This window comes from Bombus impatiens, unplaced genomic scaffold (genome assembly GCF_000188095.3).
Source record: "Bombus impatiens unplaced genomic scaffold, BIMP_2.2 scf_0406, whole genome shotgun sequence".
Classification (NCBI taxonomy): Eukaryota; Metazoa; Arthropoda; class Insecta; order Hymenoptera; family Apidae; genus Bombus; species Bombus impatiens.
Genome location: NT_176825.1, coordinates 765630 through 785014, shown reverse-complemented (window position 1 = coordinate 785014; position 19385 = coordinate 765630). Strand labels below are relative to the sequence as shown.

Below are 19385 nucleotides of genomic sequence, written 5' to 3'. Positions count from 1 at the left end.
GTAAACACGCTCGCTCACGCGCTCCGATTTGGTCACTCACGGGATTTATCGATATCAGTTGTCCGTGGGCGGAAAGAGGGACATATCTTGTATATATACAAGTATGCGGTATTCAATTTTTATGTATTAGTGAACGCTTGCAAATCGGTGAGCGTTTATACGCGCGCAAACGCGTTACCGATACATTGAACGCGGTCTCGGAAGATATCGCTAAGTGGTTGCCGATATAAGGAACGGAAGATCAGTCTAAAACCACCTGTCTTCGAAGGTGGAGGTTCTCTCATCTAATCGTCTCAACGTACGCGGTATAATTTAGGCTCGAAAGCTCGATAATCGTCTGCGATCAACCGGTTCGAACGTTCGATCCAGAATAATGGAGAGATTAAAGAGGAAACGAAAGAGAGCCGACAATCAAAAGGTGAGTGAACATCCTTCTTGTCTTTTTCCATTTACTTATTTTTTTTTTTTTTCGACAGCGTAGTGCAACGTATTTCGAGCAACGTGATCGATAACAATTTTAATAGTTTTTCTAGTAGAACCGCGTCGTGCCTTTGAAGCGATAAGAATCGTTTAAACGCCGCGTGAAAGTTGCGCGTATGTTTTCTCAAAATTGCATTCTATGTTTCTTTTCTCGCGAATCAGGTACTATCCGTTTTTTATTGGATTTTTCTTCGATCGTGTAAAGGGACGATCAACTTCAGAGAATTTTAAGACTTAAATCTTAAGCTCGGTGGTTGTTTCTGAATACTTTTCATTCTAATTATTCTCCTCGTTCTTTTTCAGTTGTATCTTGAAATTATATACAATATGTATAACGAATATATACAAGTACGGTAGTTTATTGAAAATTCATTGTGCGAACAGACCAAAGAGTTATGCAACTTTGACACTGCTCAACAATTGACGCATTGATTTACACCATTTCAAAGCTGCGTTCGGTTTTGCCGACCCATTTAAGAATAACATTTGCAAAGATGAAACGATATAAAAGAATCGTACAAAGTAACAACCTTCTTACTGTAAGCGTTTTTAGCCGTTGACTTGCCGTGATAAATAGTAATGATAAATAGTAATGTTCTTTAATTACAGAATGCTTCTATCGAGTAATGAAATCTATTTAAATTATCACTTATCGTAAATCATCTTTATTTAAGAATTCTATCGCTTCCTGTTAAATAGTCTTACTGACGTCATGCAAGTTATCTAGCATTTCTAATTAGCCCCTTTTCTTTAGAACTATAACATATGTCCGAATACGTGGAAGCATGACAAATTTATTTAAAAGTAACGCGAAAATATAAATATTTCAAACGATACTGCCACTCCATATTTATTACGATCTTGTTTTATTTCAGTCTGCACGACAGTCTGATTCACGGATTTATCGACTACTGTTTGAATTTCTGTTACGTACTCAAATTAACTTGCGAACCCTGTATTTTCCGAAACACGTTATCTAATATCGTTGTACAACACATCGAACGATTCTAAAGAATTATAGATCGATAGAAACTAATTTGACAAGCTATTTGTGAATTTGCTGCCAGTGATATTTGTCGACGAAAGACTCAACACAGCCTTTCTTAGTTGTCTCAACAATTTTCCTTGGCCTTCAAAATCATCGCTTGCATAACAGAGTTGCATGATTGAATTAAACTTTGTCCGTAAAGTTCTTGTTGCGTGAAAAATCTGATTTTGTTTTTTATAGGATGTCGATACTTTGCATGTTACGTATCGGACTAAACACGACGTATAGAATATGCACGATAAGTATTGGCATATCGTGTAAATTATAATTAATTTTTCTAAGAAATGACCACGGGAAGGTATCAAAACTCATGGTAATCAGACTCGGAACGTTTCGAGGAAAGGATAAAACTTTGTGTTGCTACTGTTGTTGTATCGAGTTATAACTCGATCTTTCGTTCGAGGTCGAAAGTTATCTTACTGTTTCTGCAGTTGTTAACCTAATTTCATAGAAAACTCGCATCTCTGCGTGCAAACGAATCAACCGTGCGAATGAGATCATCGTCGTTAATTTTTCCCCTTGTTTTCCTATATTCACGAAATCCTCGAGATTTGAATCGTAAACGAAACGCAAAACAATGACGGTCACTCGTCGAGCAACGTCGTCCCAAACGTCGCCACTCTTTTCGTGCAAATTTACAACGCTTTTGTAATGGTGATTCTGTCTGTTGAATTAAAATGTATTTATTTCAAAAGAAGAAAACGGTAGTCGTTAAATCATGCAATTAACAGTCAATTACGTTATTCTAATATGACATCAGGGAAACACGAATTGTCTCGTAGAACGAGAAAAGAGCTTGATACATGTATCGTGGATCACGAGGAATCTGACTCATGCATTCAACGTATGTAGCTTTACGCTTTATCTTCAACAAGTAATACTTCCTTTTATTCTTATCAAATGTTAGTGTATCAATAGCGAAGCAACAAACGAACATCTAAGAAAATTGTTCATTCGCTAATTGCGGCGATTTAAACCGTACATGTAATCTTTGCACGGCTTTTTTGTAATTGTTTTATTGTCTAGTTTGTTTAAAACTCTGTCCGTTGCTCCGCCGAACGTAAACAAGATATGGTCCCCTTGATAATACCGACTACACCGCTCGATGTACACTTCGCAAATATATTTACAGTGTAGCGAATAAATGCAACACGCCAATCTCTCTGCTTTTATACTACTTAATTACCTAATATTTGCCCCTTTCAAATATCCTATTTAATCGGATCTTTATTCAACTTTCCATCTTGCGTCCGATTCGTTCTTATCCTTGAACAAATCTGCCAAGACGATTTTGCCAAGATAGAGCAACTCTTATCTTTCGAAAGCTACAATTAAGCCTCTCAAAAAAAAAAAAAAAAAAAAAAAAAAAAAAAAAAAAAAAAAAAAAAAAAAAAAAAAAAAAAAAAAAAAAAAAAAAAAAAAAAAAAAAAAAAAAAAAAAAAAAAAAAAAAAAAAAAAAAAAAAAAAAAAAAAAAAAAAAAAAAAAAAAAAAAAAAAAAAAAAAAAAAAAAAAAAAAAAAAAAAAAAAAAAAAAAAAAAAAAAAAAAAAAAAAAAAAAAAAAAAAAAAAAAAAAAAAAAAAAAAAAAAAAAAAAAAAAAAAAAAAAAAAAAAAAAAAAAAAAAAAAAAAAAAAAAAAAAAAAAAAAAAAAAAAAAAAAAAAAAAAAAAAAAAAAAAAAAAAAAAAAAAAAAAAAAAAAAAAAAAAAAAAAAAAAAAAAAAAAAAAAAAAAAAAAAAAAAAAAAAAAAAAAAAAAAAAAAAAAAAAAAAACCAAAAAAAAAAAAAAAAAAAAAAAAAAAAAGAAAAGAAGGAAATCAATCGACGATTTAAAATTTGTCTGGTACATTAAAAATAAAAAAGAAAATAGCACACGTGCGACATGCAAGCCATTATCAATTTCCATTATGTAATTCGAATGGTTCGTATACGTTGAACTGTCAGCTCGATGCCACTTTCGATGATTAACGAAGTGTAAATACCATAATTTGATTTCTCTTTAACGAGCTCGTTCGAGTGCGATCATAAATATGTAACGAAAGAACCTTCGAATTTTTAGTTTCACGAATGTCGATTTCGAAGCTCGTCACATTTTACACTCGGATTTAAGGGCCAGAAATTTATCAATTTCTAATACTTGAGTAACAACGACACGATAAATCTTTACGTTCCTCCCTTGCTCAACCGTGAAAGATGCCACGAAGGTTTCTTGTCACGACGCAACCGTCTGGAGATGATCCTCTTCTTTTCACTTTGGCTCAACTGACGGTACCACGACATAACTTTAATCAACTTTAACTAGCCAACTCCCGTGACGGTACTCTTCTGATTGCCCCTCTTCCCTCCGACATACTCTCCATCCTTATTCTCTTTGCGCAGAAAGTATTGCTCTCCATCGTCGATCCCTGGGACGTCAGTGTAGCCAGTGTCGATCCAGTCGGCTTGGCAGAACGACCAGGCGTTTCCCTGTCATTCTTATTGCCACAACAGAGCGGAAGTAAGCCAGAGGAATCTTTGTCCCCTGGTAGAATAGTCAGGATCCCGTCACCTTGGTACAAGCCAGCATATAGCAGCGTGGTGGAACATCTTCCCGCTGGCGGAGCTGTTGAAACCAGCTCCGGGGAACCCACCTGGGTGGATCCTTGGCACTCTTCCAGGTAAAACGATTGCCGTTCGTTTAACGCCAGGGATCGACGACCATCTCTTTTCGATTAAATTCAGATCGCCACCTTTAACTTAGAATAATCACGAAAACTATTAAATTTACCTTTTTTGGGGGAAAATTCGACGGCAATATCTGTAAAACGTTCTTCACGGTCTAGATCTAGTTTTTGAGGACAAAATATACGACATTCCTTATAACGCGGATTTAGATTTTGAGAATAAGTCGTACGAAGCTCTCTGCGATCTGTCTAATTCTATAATTTACATTTTAGTAATATTTAAATCTAGCTTTCTGGAAATAAAGCATACGAAGCTCTCTATGAACTAGACCTAATTTTCGGGAACAGACGAAACGACCCTGTAAAGTTTTCACGCGCTGGTAACGATATAATAACCTTATCTTGCATATACTTCGAAGGTCACCAAGTGGAGGAAAATACTATCCAGCGAAAACACCTGAAAAACCGGCGAGAAAGAAGGTGTCGAACGAAAAGAAGAGTTCGAGAAGAAACGGTAACCTCCGGGACGATCTGGAAATTCCAGACGACAATGGATTAATCGGCGCGGCACCGGAAATCACGTGCAATGATTTCGATGACGAGCAGAGTGGTGGAACAGTAGCAAGAGTGCGTTTCGTGAACGAAGAACGCCCTAGGTAGAACGCAATTTCGATTTCACTCACGTTGTTCGGTCGAATAACACGTCGATCGAAAAGTCGTCAGAATTACGGATTAATTTTTTGGGTGTAGGAGTTCCACTTGGGGATCACGATTGGACGAAATAAATCGTGTCCATAAAGTGAATAATTTGTACTCGTCGAATACGATTCACTTACCGACTGTGAGTCACACTGGGAATTGTGATTCTACGCGTGAACGAGGAGAACGTTCACGAGGTAGAACGAAGGATTCTGCGGTGAATGTTGATGGGAACGTCGAAAAGAAACAGTGCACGTTAACCAAAGAAAACGAAACGCTCGGCCACGGAATTTTTGAGGACGAACAGCTTGTGAATGTTGTGCAAAATTTAGTAATTTCGAGGTACCGATAATCGATAGAACGACTATTATTAGTATTAATAAAAAGAAATGACGATAGAGTTGTAACATGTCGTTATGGTTTATTAACGCGATGATACTTTCTCAAGGTACAGTCCCATTTTAAGCGGAACGCAAAGAAGGGCAATAAACAAAAGAACGCCATGTCAACGTCACGAACCTCAGAAGGAGAAAATCACAGTAGGTGAGATAAAACGTAGTTTATTAATATCAGGAAAATAGAATTTACGAGAAACAGCAAAGTCTTCGGAAGTATAAAATATAAATCTCGATATTCATGATGGAATCATGGCAAGATCTTGCGGCAATTTCGGTTTATTCGGATTGTTCATAATCAACCAATTGGCAAGCCACAGGACAGGATCTGCAGGTTTTAATTTGCAACACTGTGTAAAGGAATTTGAACAAATTATCAATTTCCTGTCTAATCGTTGAGGTTTGACAAAAGGTATCCTAGAAGTTGTTTTTCTTACTGTTGATAGTGCTTCTACGAGTACAGGGTTAAGTACTTCCCACAAGTAATCCACTGCTATTTGATTCTTCAGCAGAGGCTCGACTATGACTGAAACAAACAAACGAAATGATCTATGATTAAAAAAAAAAAAAAGAGAGAAAAGGACACGTAACTACAGAATCTATACAATCAGGAAAGAAGAAATGAATTTCTTTCTCAGCCTCTTGTCGAGTGTTACTTCCGTGAACAGCATTTTTAAAATCCTCGCCTCTTCTACCATATCTCGCTCTTATACTATCAGGATAATACAAACGAGCTTCCGTGACCTGAAATAATTGTATGTAATTTATAATTAAATGTAATTGGAGAATTAAACGAGATATTCTCGAGGTGGTCGAACCTATTCATAAATTACTTTCGTCGGACCCATGAGCAATCGCCACTCATGAACGGCGCATTTTTTCGCCAAAACGTGAACGATTATAGGTTCTGATGCCATATAGGCAACAAGATATGCAAAATTTAGCTGTCCATATTTATCCGAGTAAAACTCGGACACCTGTTCTGGCGTGAGCTGCAGCCATCGTGTTTGATAAATCTCGAAGCCTTCCTCGAATATTCGTTGCTCGATCTGTTTTCTATAGATTATTGCTTCTGGTTTTATAATTGCCAACGTGCACTCGATGTCTGGCCTCTCTTCGACTTCCTCTTCCTCGACGCACGGCTCGTAACTGAATATCGGTGGATGCCATGGTTCTTCTTCCGCTTCTCCGAGACACTCGCATTCCCCAAAATCGACGAACTTGTACTACATGATGTGAAAAATAATGTAGCTGACGAAACGTTTTGTTCGATTATGAAAAATTGAGAATAAAATTACCACTTTGGAACCAGTGCTAAAACTATTTGAGCTCGACTGTGATCCTTTTGGGGATCCGTAGATAGTACATTTATGATCCGATTGCGAAGAATCCACAGTACTCCAGATATCTTTATCCGAAATTGTGTCACAGCTCGGTGGTTCGGTTATGTCTTTCGTTGGACGGTACGATTTTGCACATTTTTTGAAAAGCGTCACTGTCTCCGGAACCTTTCTGCTACCATCCTCTTTATCCGCAGGACAATCGCACATTTTTTTGGTATTTAAGATCGTCAGCCGTTCTCTTATAATTTTCTTCGTCGATTGTGTTCATTTGGTATGATAGAAAACGTACTCTATCGAGGTTAGAGTTGTTGACATTTAGGCAACAATATCGAAAACAAAGTAACGTTGGTAACACTGTCGATCGAGTATCGATGATTGTGGTAAAATATAGTTTTTAGTTTGAAATTCGGAAGAAATAATGACTTCTTTAAATAAGTAAATATTTTATTCCTAATATTTCTCTCTTATAGCGTTGAAATCATACTCAATTATACTCGCAAATAAAACTTACGATTCTAAAATATTTCTATTTCTCAGAGACATACAACATAACAAGGAGAAAATAATTATGGTTTCCAGATACATCGAAGGTGGCGGGACATAACGAAAACGCGCCTGCCACATCCACAGACAAAATTACGGAAACTATAAAAGTTCCAAATGACAAGAGTACTGAAACGAGCGATCCTACGATACTAGCTAATCGAATTCGTAAAACGAGTATTTCGATGCCGAGTAATCTGGATGAAATGGAGGATCTACGAATCGATAGGCAAAAGGTAAGTTCGAAGAATATGATGTTCGCGGAGAAGTTGAATAGAAGACGATACTTGTTTCTCAGGGATTCAATAATATTTGCTTAAACACATACACAGTCTCTTCCTAATATTCGCAAATCAAACATTGTCTTAAGCTTGACTATGAATAATCCATGACAGTGCGAGCCCAGCAAAGGTATTAACAGCAGCGTTAGCTGTCGTCATTCTGTCATAATTATCCGTATATATGTTTATTAAATGTACTGAAGGAATTTGAAGCTGGAAACTGGTTTCTTCCAGTGAAGAATAATTCATTTGGATTATATCTGCATTATTCACAATAAACCTTTAATATGTATAGTAGTGTGTGTTTGTTATTCGCATAAAAGATCAAGACAGTATTCTCTATGTATGTGAAGGATGTCAAGGATTATAAATGCAGTTCTATCTATTCCATATCTCACTATTCTCTGAAAAGAGCATTATCCGAGAATGTAAAGCTGGATGTGATAAAGGTTTGTTCTTTATTCCGCAGCCTGATACCTGCTACAAATATCGCATAGTGGGAATTGGCATAAATATTATTTTTGAATTACATATCATTTTTCCAATTCCGAAAGTTTTCGCTTCGGTTTCTGAGTCGGTTGCGATTTGTCGATGAAAAAGTATGATTTCTCGGTGATTACGTAATGTTTACCATCGTCAACCTATGCATTCACCGTGCTGTGCTATGCCGTTCTACGTTTCCGTGAGAGTAGTTCTCGAGTGTCGTTCGAAGCAGCGGGTCTCATTTTCCATCGTTGTTCATCGTGACTTGACATTTCGAGAGTTTAAACGAGTAAGGTCACGGAAGAAAGGATAAAACAGGAAACGTGACAACGATTTAAATTTTCTCTTCTTGTTACTTGTCCACAAATTGATTTTCTCGGGATTGTTCGATGTTCACGAGCGATCAAACTTTCGCAGGGAACCGCCTCGAAGTTCACGAGATCGGAGAGCGACGACAGCAGCAGCGTGACGTTCAGCAACAGCGGTTCGACGCCCAATGGAAGTCCGCTCGGTTCTGAGACCGAGGAAGAAGCGAATGACGAAGAGTTGGCCAAGTAAGTTTTTTTATTCGGCTGATAAATATCCCGTGAGTCTTTTAAATACGATCACACGTTAATAAATCGTCCCCTTTGAACGTAAAAAAATGACAAGGCTAATAAAATATTGTAATTATCCATACGACATAGTAAGCGAATCCAATTTTGCGGTACGAGATTTTACAAATTTTTATACGCGTTTTTATACAAAAATATACACGCTCGCAGACGAATATAAATATTTATTTCGTAGAAAAAAGTTCAGCGTATAAATACAAAACAATAATTAATCATATAGTAAAGTAATCACAAAACGATGTCTTAAACACTGTCAATTCGAACTGCCTTTAAAAAGGAGAGAGGAACACTCCTGAAACGTTTGTTCGTTAATATTCGTCACATCACATGTAAATCCTTTGTCTAACTAGTTAAAACCAGTATTCGTGTCTTCGTAGAATTATGTGCGCTCAGTGCGAGGATCATCTTCGGATTCGACCTTCTTTATATCGCTTCAGGGTTATCGCACTAAGAGTACGATCGAGACTCTCCCAATCGTCGTACCAGACTGCCAGTCAGTCGGTATTTGACCATTAACAGTCTTTAACACCAAGAGATTTCCGCGTACTTTGTGTTACGTGTACGCTGTTGCGTATCTTCGTGTAATTTACGATGCACTTGGTGAGATTAACGCAGTGTTTGCCCTCGAGACTTTAAGGCTTACCGCGCGCTCGCTTTGTTTCTAGCAGTCACTTTGCACGCGAAATCGAATAAGCTACAGTTTTAGTTTCCATCGCTTATTAATTCGGCGATAAATTCCATGAGAGTCAAACGTCGATAATAATCGTTCTCACGAAGTTTCGAACAGAAAATGATGCCAAGATACGACGTTGGCAGTGCGGTGTCTCTGCAAAGGTATTGTAAAAGAAGAAACGAGAATAAAGCTTGCTGCCTCTTTTAGATATTTCACATGAAAGAAGAAAATTTACATATTTTCTTTCGTAATTGTTTAGAGTACCGTTGCAAGCTCCACCTCGAAGGAAAGGCAGAACCATGTCTCCAATGATAAATAAGAAATTAGGAAACGATCCGATGGAACTATCTGGAGGGCAGAGCACCAACTCCACGATAACGAGCGTTAACAGCATTAGCAGTTTGCTCAAGGAAAAACTTCAGCTGTCGATTCCTCAAGCTCTACGCAGTAGCAAGAAGAGGCAGAACGCCGATTATCGGTAAACAAGTTCGAGAAACGTGACTACCTATAAGTAATTTCCGACTTAGAGTCTAAACGTTTGTTTCGATGATTGTTCTTAGACTTCGAGCTTTCGTCGGTATATTGTTCCTCTGTGTCGTCTTCCTGGTAGGATTTGCGCATATTTATTATACGCAGCACGTTCTTCAACGGGCCTATTTCGACAAATTTAGGTAAGCAAGAAGATGTAATAATCTTATTACCAGACTGCGGATATTTGTACCAATTTATGTCTTTGCGATGATAAGTAAAGAAGCAGAAGCAGAGATTTATTTAAATATCACAGCGAGTTCTACGCTTCGAATATTTTCTATAGTTTTGTATATTCTCTACATCGTCTTTCTATGGTGCTTTTTGTATATTTTTATTCTCTATCGCGTAACTTCGTACTCTGTCACGCATCAAACTTATGCCACATTGGAGAATACAATTATCATTTTGATGAATTTTTAGAATAGAAGTTTCCGACAGTGTAAATTGTGCTACAGTATCTGAAAGCCTCGATAAATAAATGTTTTAAATTTGTCATTTTTAGTTTCAATAAGAACGAACGAGTGATGCGCGTATACAGCAGTACCGGAACGGAAGTGATCGCAGCGAGACTCGGCGAGGGTATACCTGCAGAGACCGGAGTATTTCCTTGTCTATCTCATCACCAGAAGCAAGACTCTGTTTGCATGGAGTGGATTCAACAAGCACGTCTATATCTCGCTCACACAAAACACACGGACATGCACTGTTACCACGTTACTTGGCAAAGTTTAAGTCCTCACTACAACCCCAAAGATTGCTTCGATTGGTCCCAAAAGAGAGGCCATTGGTACGGTGGTGGCCAAGTGCAGAATATGCCTTATCCTCTCGAACGTGGACGACTTGATTTAAGTCCTTTTATTACCGGTGACATTACCAAACATCCTTTTGGAAATGTACTCAAGAGATATTTCTTAAACTCGAAAGGCGCTACTGTACTGGTTGATCCAGAAACTCCACTTTACGTGTCGATTAACGCAAACAAAAGCAACAACTTCTGTATGCAAGCGAAATATGATGCTTTCGCGTATATTAATCATCTGACACCGTTGCCTCAGTTAAACTACACGATCTGTGCTACCGATAATATGAAGAATTTGCATTCTTCCATGGCTGAGAAGTCTTTGTGGGACGGTTTAAAACCGGACGAGTTGAACGCGGTTCATTCGCTGCTGTCTGAACCAGTCTGGCAAATTTCACCTACCAGTGAAGCAGCGGTTTACAATTACACGGATAACGTGATAGCTTTGGGCTTCTTGAGACAGGGACACGTTTTGCTGAGCGAGGAGTGGCAGCCTAGTCCAGGTGATTTCGTGTTGGATGAGGAACGATTTCCGTCGATGGAAGAAACGATTAATATTATTCACCGTCGAGGATTTAGAATCGTGTTCAGTATACAGCCGTTTATATCTACAGAGTCTATCAATTTTAGAGACGCCGTGGCTAACCGATTATTGATCTCTGAGAGAGGAAGTGATCCGAGAATACCCGCTTTGGCTAGGTAAAAATAGAGTAGTCGACAAAAAGTAGTCCAACGGATTATATATTCCCATGTGTATAATCATATATATATATATAAGACAGTAAATAAGATTAAATAAAGATACGAAATTCTGTTCACAGGTACAAGCAGAGTAACAGCGTTGGCGTCCTAGATATCACGAACAATAAAACTCTACCTTGGCTGCAGTCCAAGCTCGAAAGATTGATCATGAAGTACCACGTGGACTCGTTCTACCTTGACTTAGGCACAGCGCAAGACATGCCTCACTATTACAAATGCGAACAGCCACTGACAAATCCGGATCATTACAAAACGATATTCACAAAATCGATATTGGGATCCGTGCCAGTGATGGGTGTGTCAGGCGCGATCTCTAGGCCACGACCGCCGGTATTCGTTTCCCTTCCGCCATTCTCTTCCTCTTGGAAGGCCATCAAGACTGTTATACCAACAGTTTTGACCTATGGAATGATTGGTTATCCATTCATTATGCCGGGTGCTGTTGGAGGAGACGTGGCTCTCCCCATGTCCGACAATAATCCTGATAATGACTTTGAAGTGAATTTACCGGACAAAGAATTGTACATCAGATGGTTACAGCTGTCTACGTTTTTACCAGTGATACGCTTCACTCATTTACCAAGCAAATACTCGGACGAGTCTGTGTTAGAAATAGCCAAGACGTTGACGACCTTAAGACAAAAGACAGTGACACCGTTGTTAAAGAAATACGCTAAGGAAATACTCGACACTGGTCTACCAATAATTCGACCCTTGTGGATGTTAGATCCTGCGGATCCGGCCTGTCACGTTGTCGTCGATGAATTTTCTGTGGGAGAGGAACTTATAGTAGCGCCCGTACTTTATTCCGGTAGCAGACAGAGAGAAGTTTATCTGCCTGCAGGAGTGTGGAAGGATGGAATCGATGGTAGTCTTAGGAAAGGATCTAGATGGATCCACAATTACAGAGTCGCTGAGGATAAGGTTGCTTACTTTGTGAAAATGCCGGATAATACAAGATTTTAAATTGAATATCACTGTATACGGTACTTTTGTATACGGAGAACTTTTGCAAGTTTCTGTATACGAGAAGGATTAGTGAGTTTGGAGATTTTAAGGGACTATAAAAAAAAGATGAAAAAACCGAGGGAAGGAAGAAGAAAGTTGTGGCCAAAAAGACATCGACGCGATTCCTTTGTGGATCGCTTTATTTTATGGATTTACGATAGAAAATGGCTGATAAGAATTTGAAGAAGAAGAAGAGTGTTAAGTTTGTAACGTTCCAACGCTCTAAAAGTATTTATTTCTTTATATATCGAAATATATTTATTTTATTTTATTCGTCTGCGTTTCATTAATAAAATCTTATGTTCTTTTAAACTCGAATAATTCGGTAAAAAATAGACGATACGCAGTACTAGTAGTAAACTAAAAATCTATTTCTTTCGTTGCGTTATATCTAATGCTGAATAGAAATGCATCTCTTCGATAATAGAGAGCTATTTAATCGTGAAAATTTGACGCCATTAAATCGACCCTTGAAATCTTCACGATATCGTACCCAAATTCTGTTTCTCTTCGTGTTGTTGTTGCTGTTGCGCTTGCTGTTGCTGTCGTTCCTCCACCCTCTGTTCGATCGCACCCGAAAGAGATTGAAACGAGGGTAACGACTGCCTCGGTGAATACTCGTCTAGAAACTTTTGAAGATCACACAGCTTTTTAAACTCGTCCTGAATGTGTTGCATGTGTTTCCACCGAAGGGTTTTCAAGCGTTTTATATATTCAGTCGATGTTTCGTGATGGCTCGACAGATCCTTTGCAAATATCTCGCAACAATCATCGCGCAACGCACGTATTATTTCTATGGAGAATCCTTGTTCCGCTAATTCTCGATTCGATTCTATGTTCTGAAACGCGATGAAAAGTATGTTCAGATGCATTGAAGAAGAGAAAAATAATGGGCAAATTTTGGCTTATCGAATCATTTGAAATCGAATGAAAACCTTTTGCTGACCCGGCGAGATGGCGAATTTCTTGCTAAGAACCCTATCGATTAGATCAACGATGTAACTTTTAGTCGCACGAAGATCAAGATCGAGATCGAGATCTCCACCTGCGTAAATATTCTTCCTAGAAGGAGATTCTTCGTCTTCCTCTTTAACTAATTCGGAACACGAGCTTTCGTCTCTGGTTTCTTCAGAGTTACTGATCGATTCTTTGCCAGGGCTGCGAGGAGAATTCTGTTGAACAACGGATCGCTGGCACGGTTTACAAATCTCGGCTCCTTTTGACAAATCTGCCTCTTTCGAATAACCGTTTGCGTCGATTGTCGGAATTTTATGCTTCGACTGAAAGGTGAAAAAATAGCTTCGATAGAATGTTCATACCTGAGAATAAAAGAACGGTGATTAAAGACTCACCACGTCTTCGACGTTTTTATTTTTCGACGAAGTCTGCGAACTGCTGCCTTTTAGGATAGAAAGTTTATTCGGTTGCACGCTAGATCTGTTGTTCCCCTGTAGGTTCCGATCCTCAGCCAAACCTTCCTCCTCTACTTTATTTTCATTCTCGTGCTTGGATAAATTGAATCTCAATCTACCCTTAGTGTATAACCAGCCGTCGTCCTTATGTCCTCCTAAATCGTATTTTTCATCCGCGTTTATCCTGTTCGTTTTATCAACGTGGTGTCTCTCTTTTGTTCGTGATTCTGACTTCAAAATGCGCTCCTTCTTGTGTCGCATATACTGTTCCATCGTCTCGCTGTCCACGTCCACGGTCTTCATAATTCCTGCCATTGCCTATTTCGAAAACATGTTAATCTTCTAGAAATTTGGACATGTTCAGTTGTACTAATTAGACTGCTTAGATACTAATTAGTATTTACATAAAGTCTTAGTCCCATAAATGCAATTAAAGAAACGGCAAGGCAATAGCAATTACGCAGCGACTAAATTTTATAACAAGTACCTTACTTGCAATATTTTATATTACAATATTTTATACATACAATATTACATATTATAATACATATAATATTATAATATATAATATTATAATATAATCATAATAATATTATAATAATATATATAATATTATATAATATTATATATAATATATATATAATATTATAATATATTATATTATTATATTATAATATTATTATGATTATATTATAATATTATATATAATATATATTATATTATAATAATTATAATATATTATTATAATAATATTATAATAATATATATAATATTATAACATATAATATTATAATACATATATTATATAATATTACATATAATAATACATATTATAGTACATATAATATTTTATACATCACAACCGTAATATGCAAATTGAACATAAGTGCATAAAGAGCCGCAGCCTCCAATAAGAAGTATCTTTACCTGATCACCGTTCTTCGTACAGTAGCTCTCTTTCTTATAGCTGTTTTTCATAGACCGTGGATATTCGCAATAAAAAGTCTCGTGATCGTTGCCACCGGAATGTAACGTGTTCTTCATAATTGAAAGCATTTGTTCCTGCTCGTTCCTACATTGACGTCGATGATTGCTCGGTTGCCTTTTCCGCGAATGATAATGAGCATACGCCGCGTTGCTGCAAGGCGACGGTGCGCATAATCTCGGCGACATCGAGTTGCTCTGAGATCTCTGATGCTTGAACGTTTGACTCGTCGGAGTCGTCAACAAGTGTTCGTACTCGTTCAAAACCGCATCCATGTTTTTCGAACAGCTAGCAAAAGCAATCGTTCTAATCTTGTAAGGTACAACGGCGAATTAAACGTACTTTGTTCTTCCGATCGAATATTTCACTGTTTCAGGCGGACAGTGACAAGAAGGACAGTGTTGCAGCTGATCTTTTGTTCTCCTACGCCTCCTTCCAAATTCCGATGGCCCGACCTCAGTCCATGGCTGGTTACATTTTAAACAACACTTGTGTTTCAAATCGTGATGCGATTCACCCTGTTTTCGTCGAACGTCGTGGTATTTCTGCACCGGGTAGCATTCCTCAGTCTCCTAAGCAGGCGTCGTTGAATTAATTATTCTTAATTATTAATTAAGACCGTGTTCTCGTTTAACGACGATCGATACGTACATCGAGAAATCAACACAAACAACAGGATGAAACATTTCGAAATTAACGATTTGAATTTTTTAAACGGATGAAATAAAAGCTTTATTGAAGTAGGGGCGGACCATTTCTTCGATCGTATCGTTTACATACATTCAAATTACAATGCAATAAATATCGTATCGTGATATGGGGATAGCATATATGGATGAAATGGCAACAGTTGCATTTAAGGGTTAATTAACGAGTAAAACCTAACCGTTTCTGTATCTGGTCGTTCCATAATCTTGCTGACGTCAGAATCTCCCGTGGAATTCGCATCTGCCCACGTCCCGGACAACCCGGATTCCCATAAGATCAAGTTCACCTTCGTTCATAATAAGATCTGCTGTTCTGTTTAATGTTGTTCTTCCATCGAAGAAAATTGACGAAAGAAAGAAAGGGAAGAAATACAGAGAAGGTAAAGTTCGTGTTCTGATATAAAAAGAAAAGAACGTGTGTTGTAAAAAAAAAAAAAGAATTGACTCGCACTGTTATCTCTGGAATCTAGCGCTAAAGTAGGCACTGGAAAAATTTGGAATATAAAATAAAAATTTGCAATATTCGCGATAAACACTGCGAGCAACGGGGAAGATCGAGAATTGTTTTTGAAATAAACTTTTTTATACTGCAAACCTTTTTTATCGCGCGTATTAACATATACGTACGTGTTTCATTACGAATTAATTATCGCATAAATCACGAGGACTTGAACTGCTGTATTATCTTTATTATAGATCTACTTCCTATCTTATTACGTTATCATTCATAATTAATAGAAGCATCGCGTGCAGTGTCTCTCATCGATCGATGGAAATACCAACGAATTAGATAGAGAATGATTATAACGCGAATCTTTTTCTGTATTATAAACATTTACTTTAATATCCATTCACGTGGATTTGATCGAAAGAAAGAGTCATCCGCGGACGAGAAAACATGCCGAAAATACCGAAAAATATATCGGAGAAGACACAGGAGAAAAATAATTATTTCTACGAAAATGAGATATTACCGGACTTCCAAGCTCGTTGGGAAGCTACGTTGAAACAAAGGAAATCCGTATTCAAACATTATCCAAATCATATAGGCATGCCAATTATCAGTGCGAAATCGAACGCGGGAAAATATTTTGTAGAATTCGCGAGTTCCTCGTCTGTACATGGCTTGAATCATCTGGTAGCGCCAAATAGACACCCCGTTGAGACGTAAGTACCTTCGACAATATCCAAACTAACGAGATAATAAAATTGCAATATAATTTACGAAATATACGTCTTACAAGATTTCTCACCGGCCTCTGCATTCTTGGAGCTCTATTGTGCCTGATCTTCTTGTCGTTTCTACTCTGGGATCGTTACCAGAATAACGCCACAGTTATCGTGGTAGATACTGATCGAGACCATTTTGTAACATTGAAACCAGCGCTGTTTATTTGCCCGGTACCAAACGTCGAGCTAAAGAAGATTCCACATGTATTCAAAAAGTAGAATCTTTATTCTTACGATAATATCTGGATGAAATGAAATATTTGTTATTAAGTACGTTGCACATCTAGACACGGTATTAAACACACATCAGAGGCAGAACAGTTCTTCGTCTTCCTTGGCAACATCACTTATGAAAATATGATGAATACACCTATCTTCGACGAAGTTCCAGCGAACAAGTGGCTAGAAATACTTTACGACTTGAAGAAAGATATTTCCTCGAATATTCTGAAAGCGAACGATCCTTATGAAACGTGGGTAATGACAGAAAGAGGCGCGTGCTTAACAACGAGGAGCGTCTTCGCAATCTATGCCACTTTAAAGTTGGTACTTTTCTCTAGTGTCCTCTTCCTGTTAAATTAACATTAAATCAACTCAAACACATGATTCTTTCATATGGAACTAGCTACTGGAAGAACGACAACTGGACCATTATTCCTATACCAGACCAATTACCATTGTACGAATACAACGTCGATGGCACGCAAGAAAATTTCGTCGTGGAGCATATGGCTTTGGTACGAGTATGTTTTTATATGCTTTGAAAACAAAGATATGATAAAATATCGGCAACAAAGTGTTTTCTTCCTTTTTTTTTTTTTTTTTTTTTTTTTGGTGTTGCAGATCGCCGCATGCGATCCTTTTGAGCTGGTAATATACGACACTGCAATGAGATGGGTAAAACCAAGGATGCTGCAACGTGCCATCATGTCGATAACTCAGATTAATATGAACGAAAACGTTAAAGAGCTTCGTACTCATCAAAGAAATTGCAAAGTTTACAACGACGGTGGTTTAAAAACGTGGCCAGTGTATACGAGAAATATGTGCATCACCGAATGTAGGATGAAAGTGATACAGGATAAATGCAATTGTCGTCCGCATTTTGCCAGGCCCATTGGTTGGTAATATTAAAATCAACGTAATAGAAAAATTGAATAAATATAAATTTAATGGTTTTACAGAGGGTGTAGACACTTGCAATTCTACGCAACTTCGATGTATCGGAAAAGCGAAGCAGAGCCTTTTTCTGCTCCAATATCCACCCCGTTCTTGCGAATGCCTCCCAAACTGCAATGTCTTTACCTATCAAATCAGAGATAGTGAAGACACCGAACTGTATTTATCGAAACTAATTCATATTACGATCAGAGATAAAGCACGTATAGTAAAACAGAATTCTTGGATTGTTTCAGAAACGATACACCGATAAGTGTGTCTGTTATGACTTTAGTCGTCGAGCTTCCGCTAATTATCCATCATCGAGCATTGTTGTACGGGTTTCACGATTTTCTAAGTACGTATCTGTAAATAAATATGTAGATAGTTAAGTTATAATTTGAAGTACATTAAACAAATATTTAAAAAATATTAATATAAAGAAATAAAAGTTTCTGTAAACGAACAAATTCGTTACAGCTGGTGTTGGAGGAGCGGCGGGATTGTTTCTGGGAGCCAGTGTACTATCCTTCGTTGAAATATTCTATTATGGCACCATACATTTGTACTTCTACGTGAAACGAATGAAACAGAGACGCAAGAAAAAGGCAATCAGTATATATAACTAAGAACATCTCCTTTATTTTCGGAGGAAGGAGAATTCGAGATGCACAAACGCGAAGTATTTAAAAAATATTGTTTATTGTAAACAGTGTTACCTCTTTCCGACAGGACAGATGTAAAATAAATATCATTACATACACATACAACTGTACACGCAACGAGTCGAGATCGTGCAATGATTGTACATCAATTTACAAAGAGACTCAAGAGCAGAATTACGATGAATACTTCTCATTTTGATTTAACTTTCCCATATCGACACGATCGATGATAAGACTAGCTAGAAGGACGCTAAAATGTCACTGAACGGAGTTCCAGGTTCCTTTGCTGCTGCTTCGAAAGTTTCCACGAAAGCTTCCCTCTGAGTGTCCTTAGATAACTATTGAAAAGTGATAACGTTATTTGATATCACGCGCTGACTTTATCATAAAATTTCATACCTTTCGATAGAAGTCCGAAGCAGCGATGCACAATATCTTCTTATCCTCGTATTCGTATTTTCCAATTCTTGATTGTATATATGGAAACCTGAGTAGATTGTTAAGAAAGCTTTCAACAAATGAATATGTTTGACAAACTAGCGAAAATGTGAAAGGATACAAAGCTCTCAGCCAATGATTTGTGGATGCACTGATAAAAAAACAAGACAAGCACCATGTTGACATTGTAACAGGTAAACTCTGAATAAAGTTTGGCAAACTAAATACAACCCAATCTTGAAGAAGTTCCATTTGCGCGCAAGTGCACGCTCGTTCGCATACCTACAGAAAAAGGAGAAAAATCATCTTATTGCTTTAAACTATTTGTAATCTAAAGTATTGCTGATCAATCGATAGTCAACTGCATAAAATAGCCAATCAACGATAATCAACTCAATTATTTTTAGTATATTGCTATGCGTTCGCATCGGCAATACAAACTTTAAAAACAACGGCGGCAAGTAGCCGCGGG

At 37.5% G+C, this 19385-nt stretch overlaps 5 protein-coding genes across 7 annotated transcripts in view; 2 read left to right on the top strand and 3 right to left on the bottom strand.

Annotated features, from left to right (window-relative positions):
• Positions 1–373: 373 nt before the first annotated feature.
• LOC100740588 (myogenesis-regulating glycosidase) lies at positions 374–12589 on the top strand. 2 transcript variants are annotated; one of them, XM_003490183.3, is made up of 11 exons: positions 374–418; positions 3904–4181; positions 4607–4843; positions 4938–5228; positions 5335–5429; positions 7204–7403; positions 8349–8485; positions 9478–9696; positions 9779–9889; positions 10252–11247; positions 11370–12589. In XM_003490183.3, the coding sequence occupies exons 1-11, from the start codon at positions 374–376 to the stop codon at positions 12274–12276; spliced, it is 3516 nt and encodes a 1171-aa protein (XP_003490231.1). In that variant the 3' UTR covers positions 12277–12589. The 2 variants fall into 2 exon arrangements, with proteins under 2 accessions (XP_003490231.1, XP_012242075.1); XM_012386652.2 differs by lacking the exons at positions 374–418; positions 3904–4181; positions 4607–4843; ... (1 more) ...; positions 5335–5429; positions 7204–7403 and adding an exon at positions 8098–8220.
• On the bottom strand, positions 5086–7193 carry LOC100740711 (nucleoside diphosphate kinase homolog 5-like). The gene is made up of 5 exons (XM_003490184.4): positions 6580–7193; positions 6115–6507; positions 5887–6025; positions 5719–5807; positions 5086–5631 (listed from the first exon to the last, which is right to left on the bottom strand). The coding sequence occupies exons 1-5, from the start codon at positions 6829–6831 to the stop codon at positions 5521–5523; spliced, it is 984 nt and encodes a 327-aa protein (XP_003490232.1). The 5' UTR covers positions 6832–7193; the 3' UTR covers positions 5086–5520.
• Positions 12590–12600: 11 nt separating the features above from the next.
• Positions 12601–15625, bottom strand: LOC100748291. The gene is made up of 6 exons (XM_024368222.2): positions 15602–15625; positions 15058–15287; positions 14658–15003; positions 13671–14048; positions 13254–13598; positions 12601–13157 (listed from the first exon to the last, which is right to left on the bottom strand). The coding sequence occupies exons 1-6, from the start codon at positions 15623–15625 to the stop codon at positions 12798–12800; spliced, it is 1683 nt and encodes a 560-aa protein (XP_024223990.1). The 3' UTR covers positions 12601–12797.
• LOC100748168 (pickpocket protein 19-like) lies at positions 15286–18962 on the top strand. The gene is made up of 8 exons (XM_012386615.3): positions 15286–16589; positions 16667–16867; positions 16940–17194; positions 17278–17389; positions 17496–17772; positions 17837–17990; positions 18068–18168; positions 18291–18962. Exons 1-8 carry the CDS (start codon positions 16321–16323, stop codon positions 18437–18439), a joined length of 1518 nt encoding a protein of 505 aa, XP_012242038.1. The 5' UTR covers positions 15286–16320; the 3' UTR covers positions 18440–18962.
• LOC100740343 (huntingtin) overlaps positions 18494–19385 on the bottom strand; it is a 10894-nt gene continuing 10002 nt past the window's right edge. For both annotated transcript variants that reach the window (XM_012386617.3, XM_003490181.4), the window contains exons 13-16: positions 19355–19385; positions 19035–19195; positions 18875–18962; positions 18494–18813 (exon numbers count right to left, since the gene is read on the bottom strand). In XM_012386617.3, coding sequence (XP_012242040.1) covers positions 18715–18813; positions 18875–18962; positions 19035–19195; positions 19355–19385 — 379 coding nt within the window. In that variant the 3' untranslated portion in view covers positions 18494–18714. The remainder of the gene's footprint in view (positions 18814–18874; positions 18963–19034; positions 19196–19354) is intronic.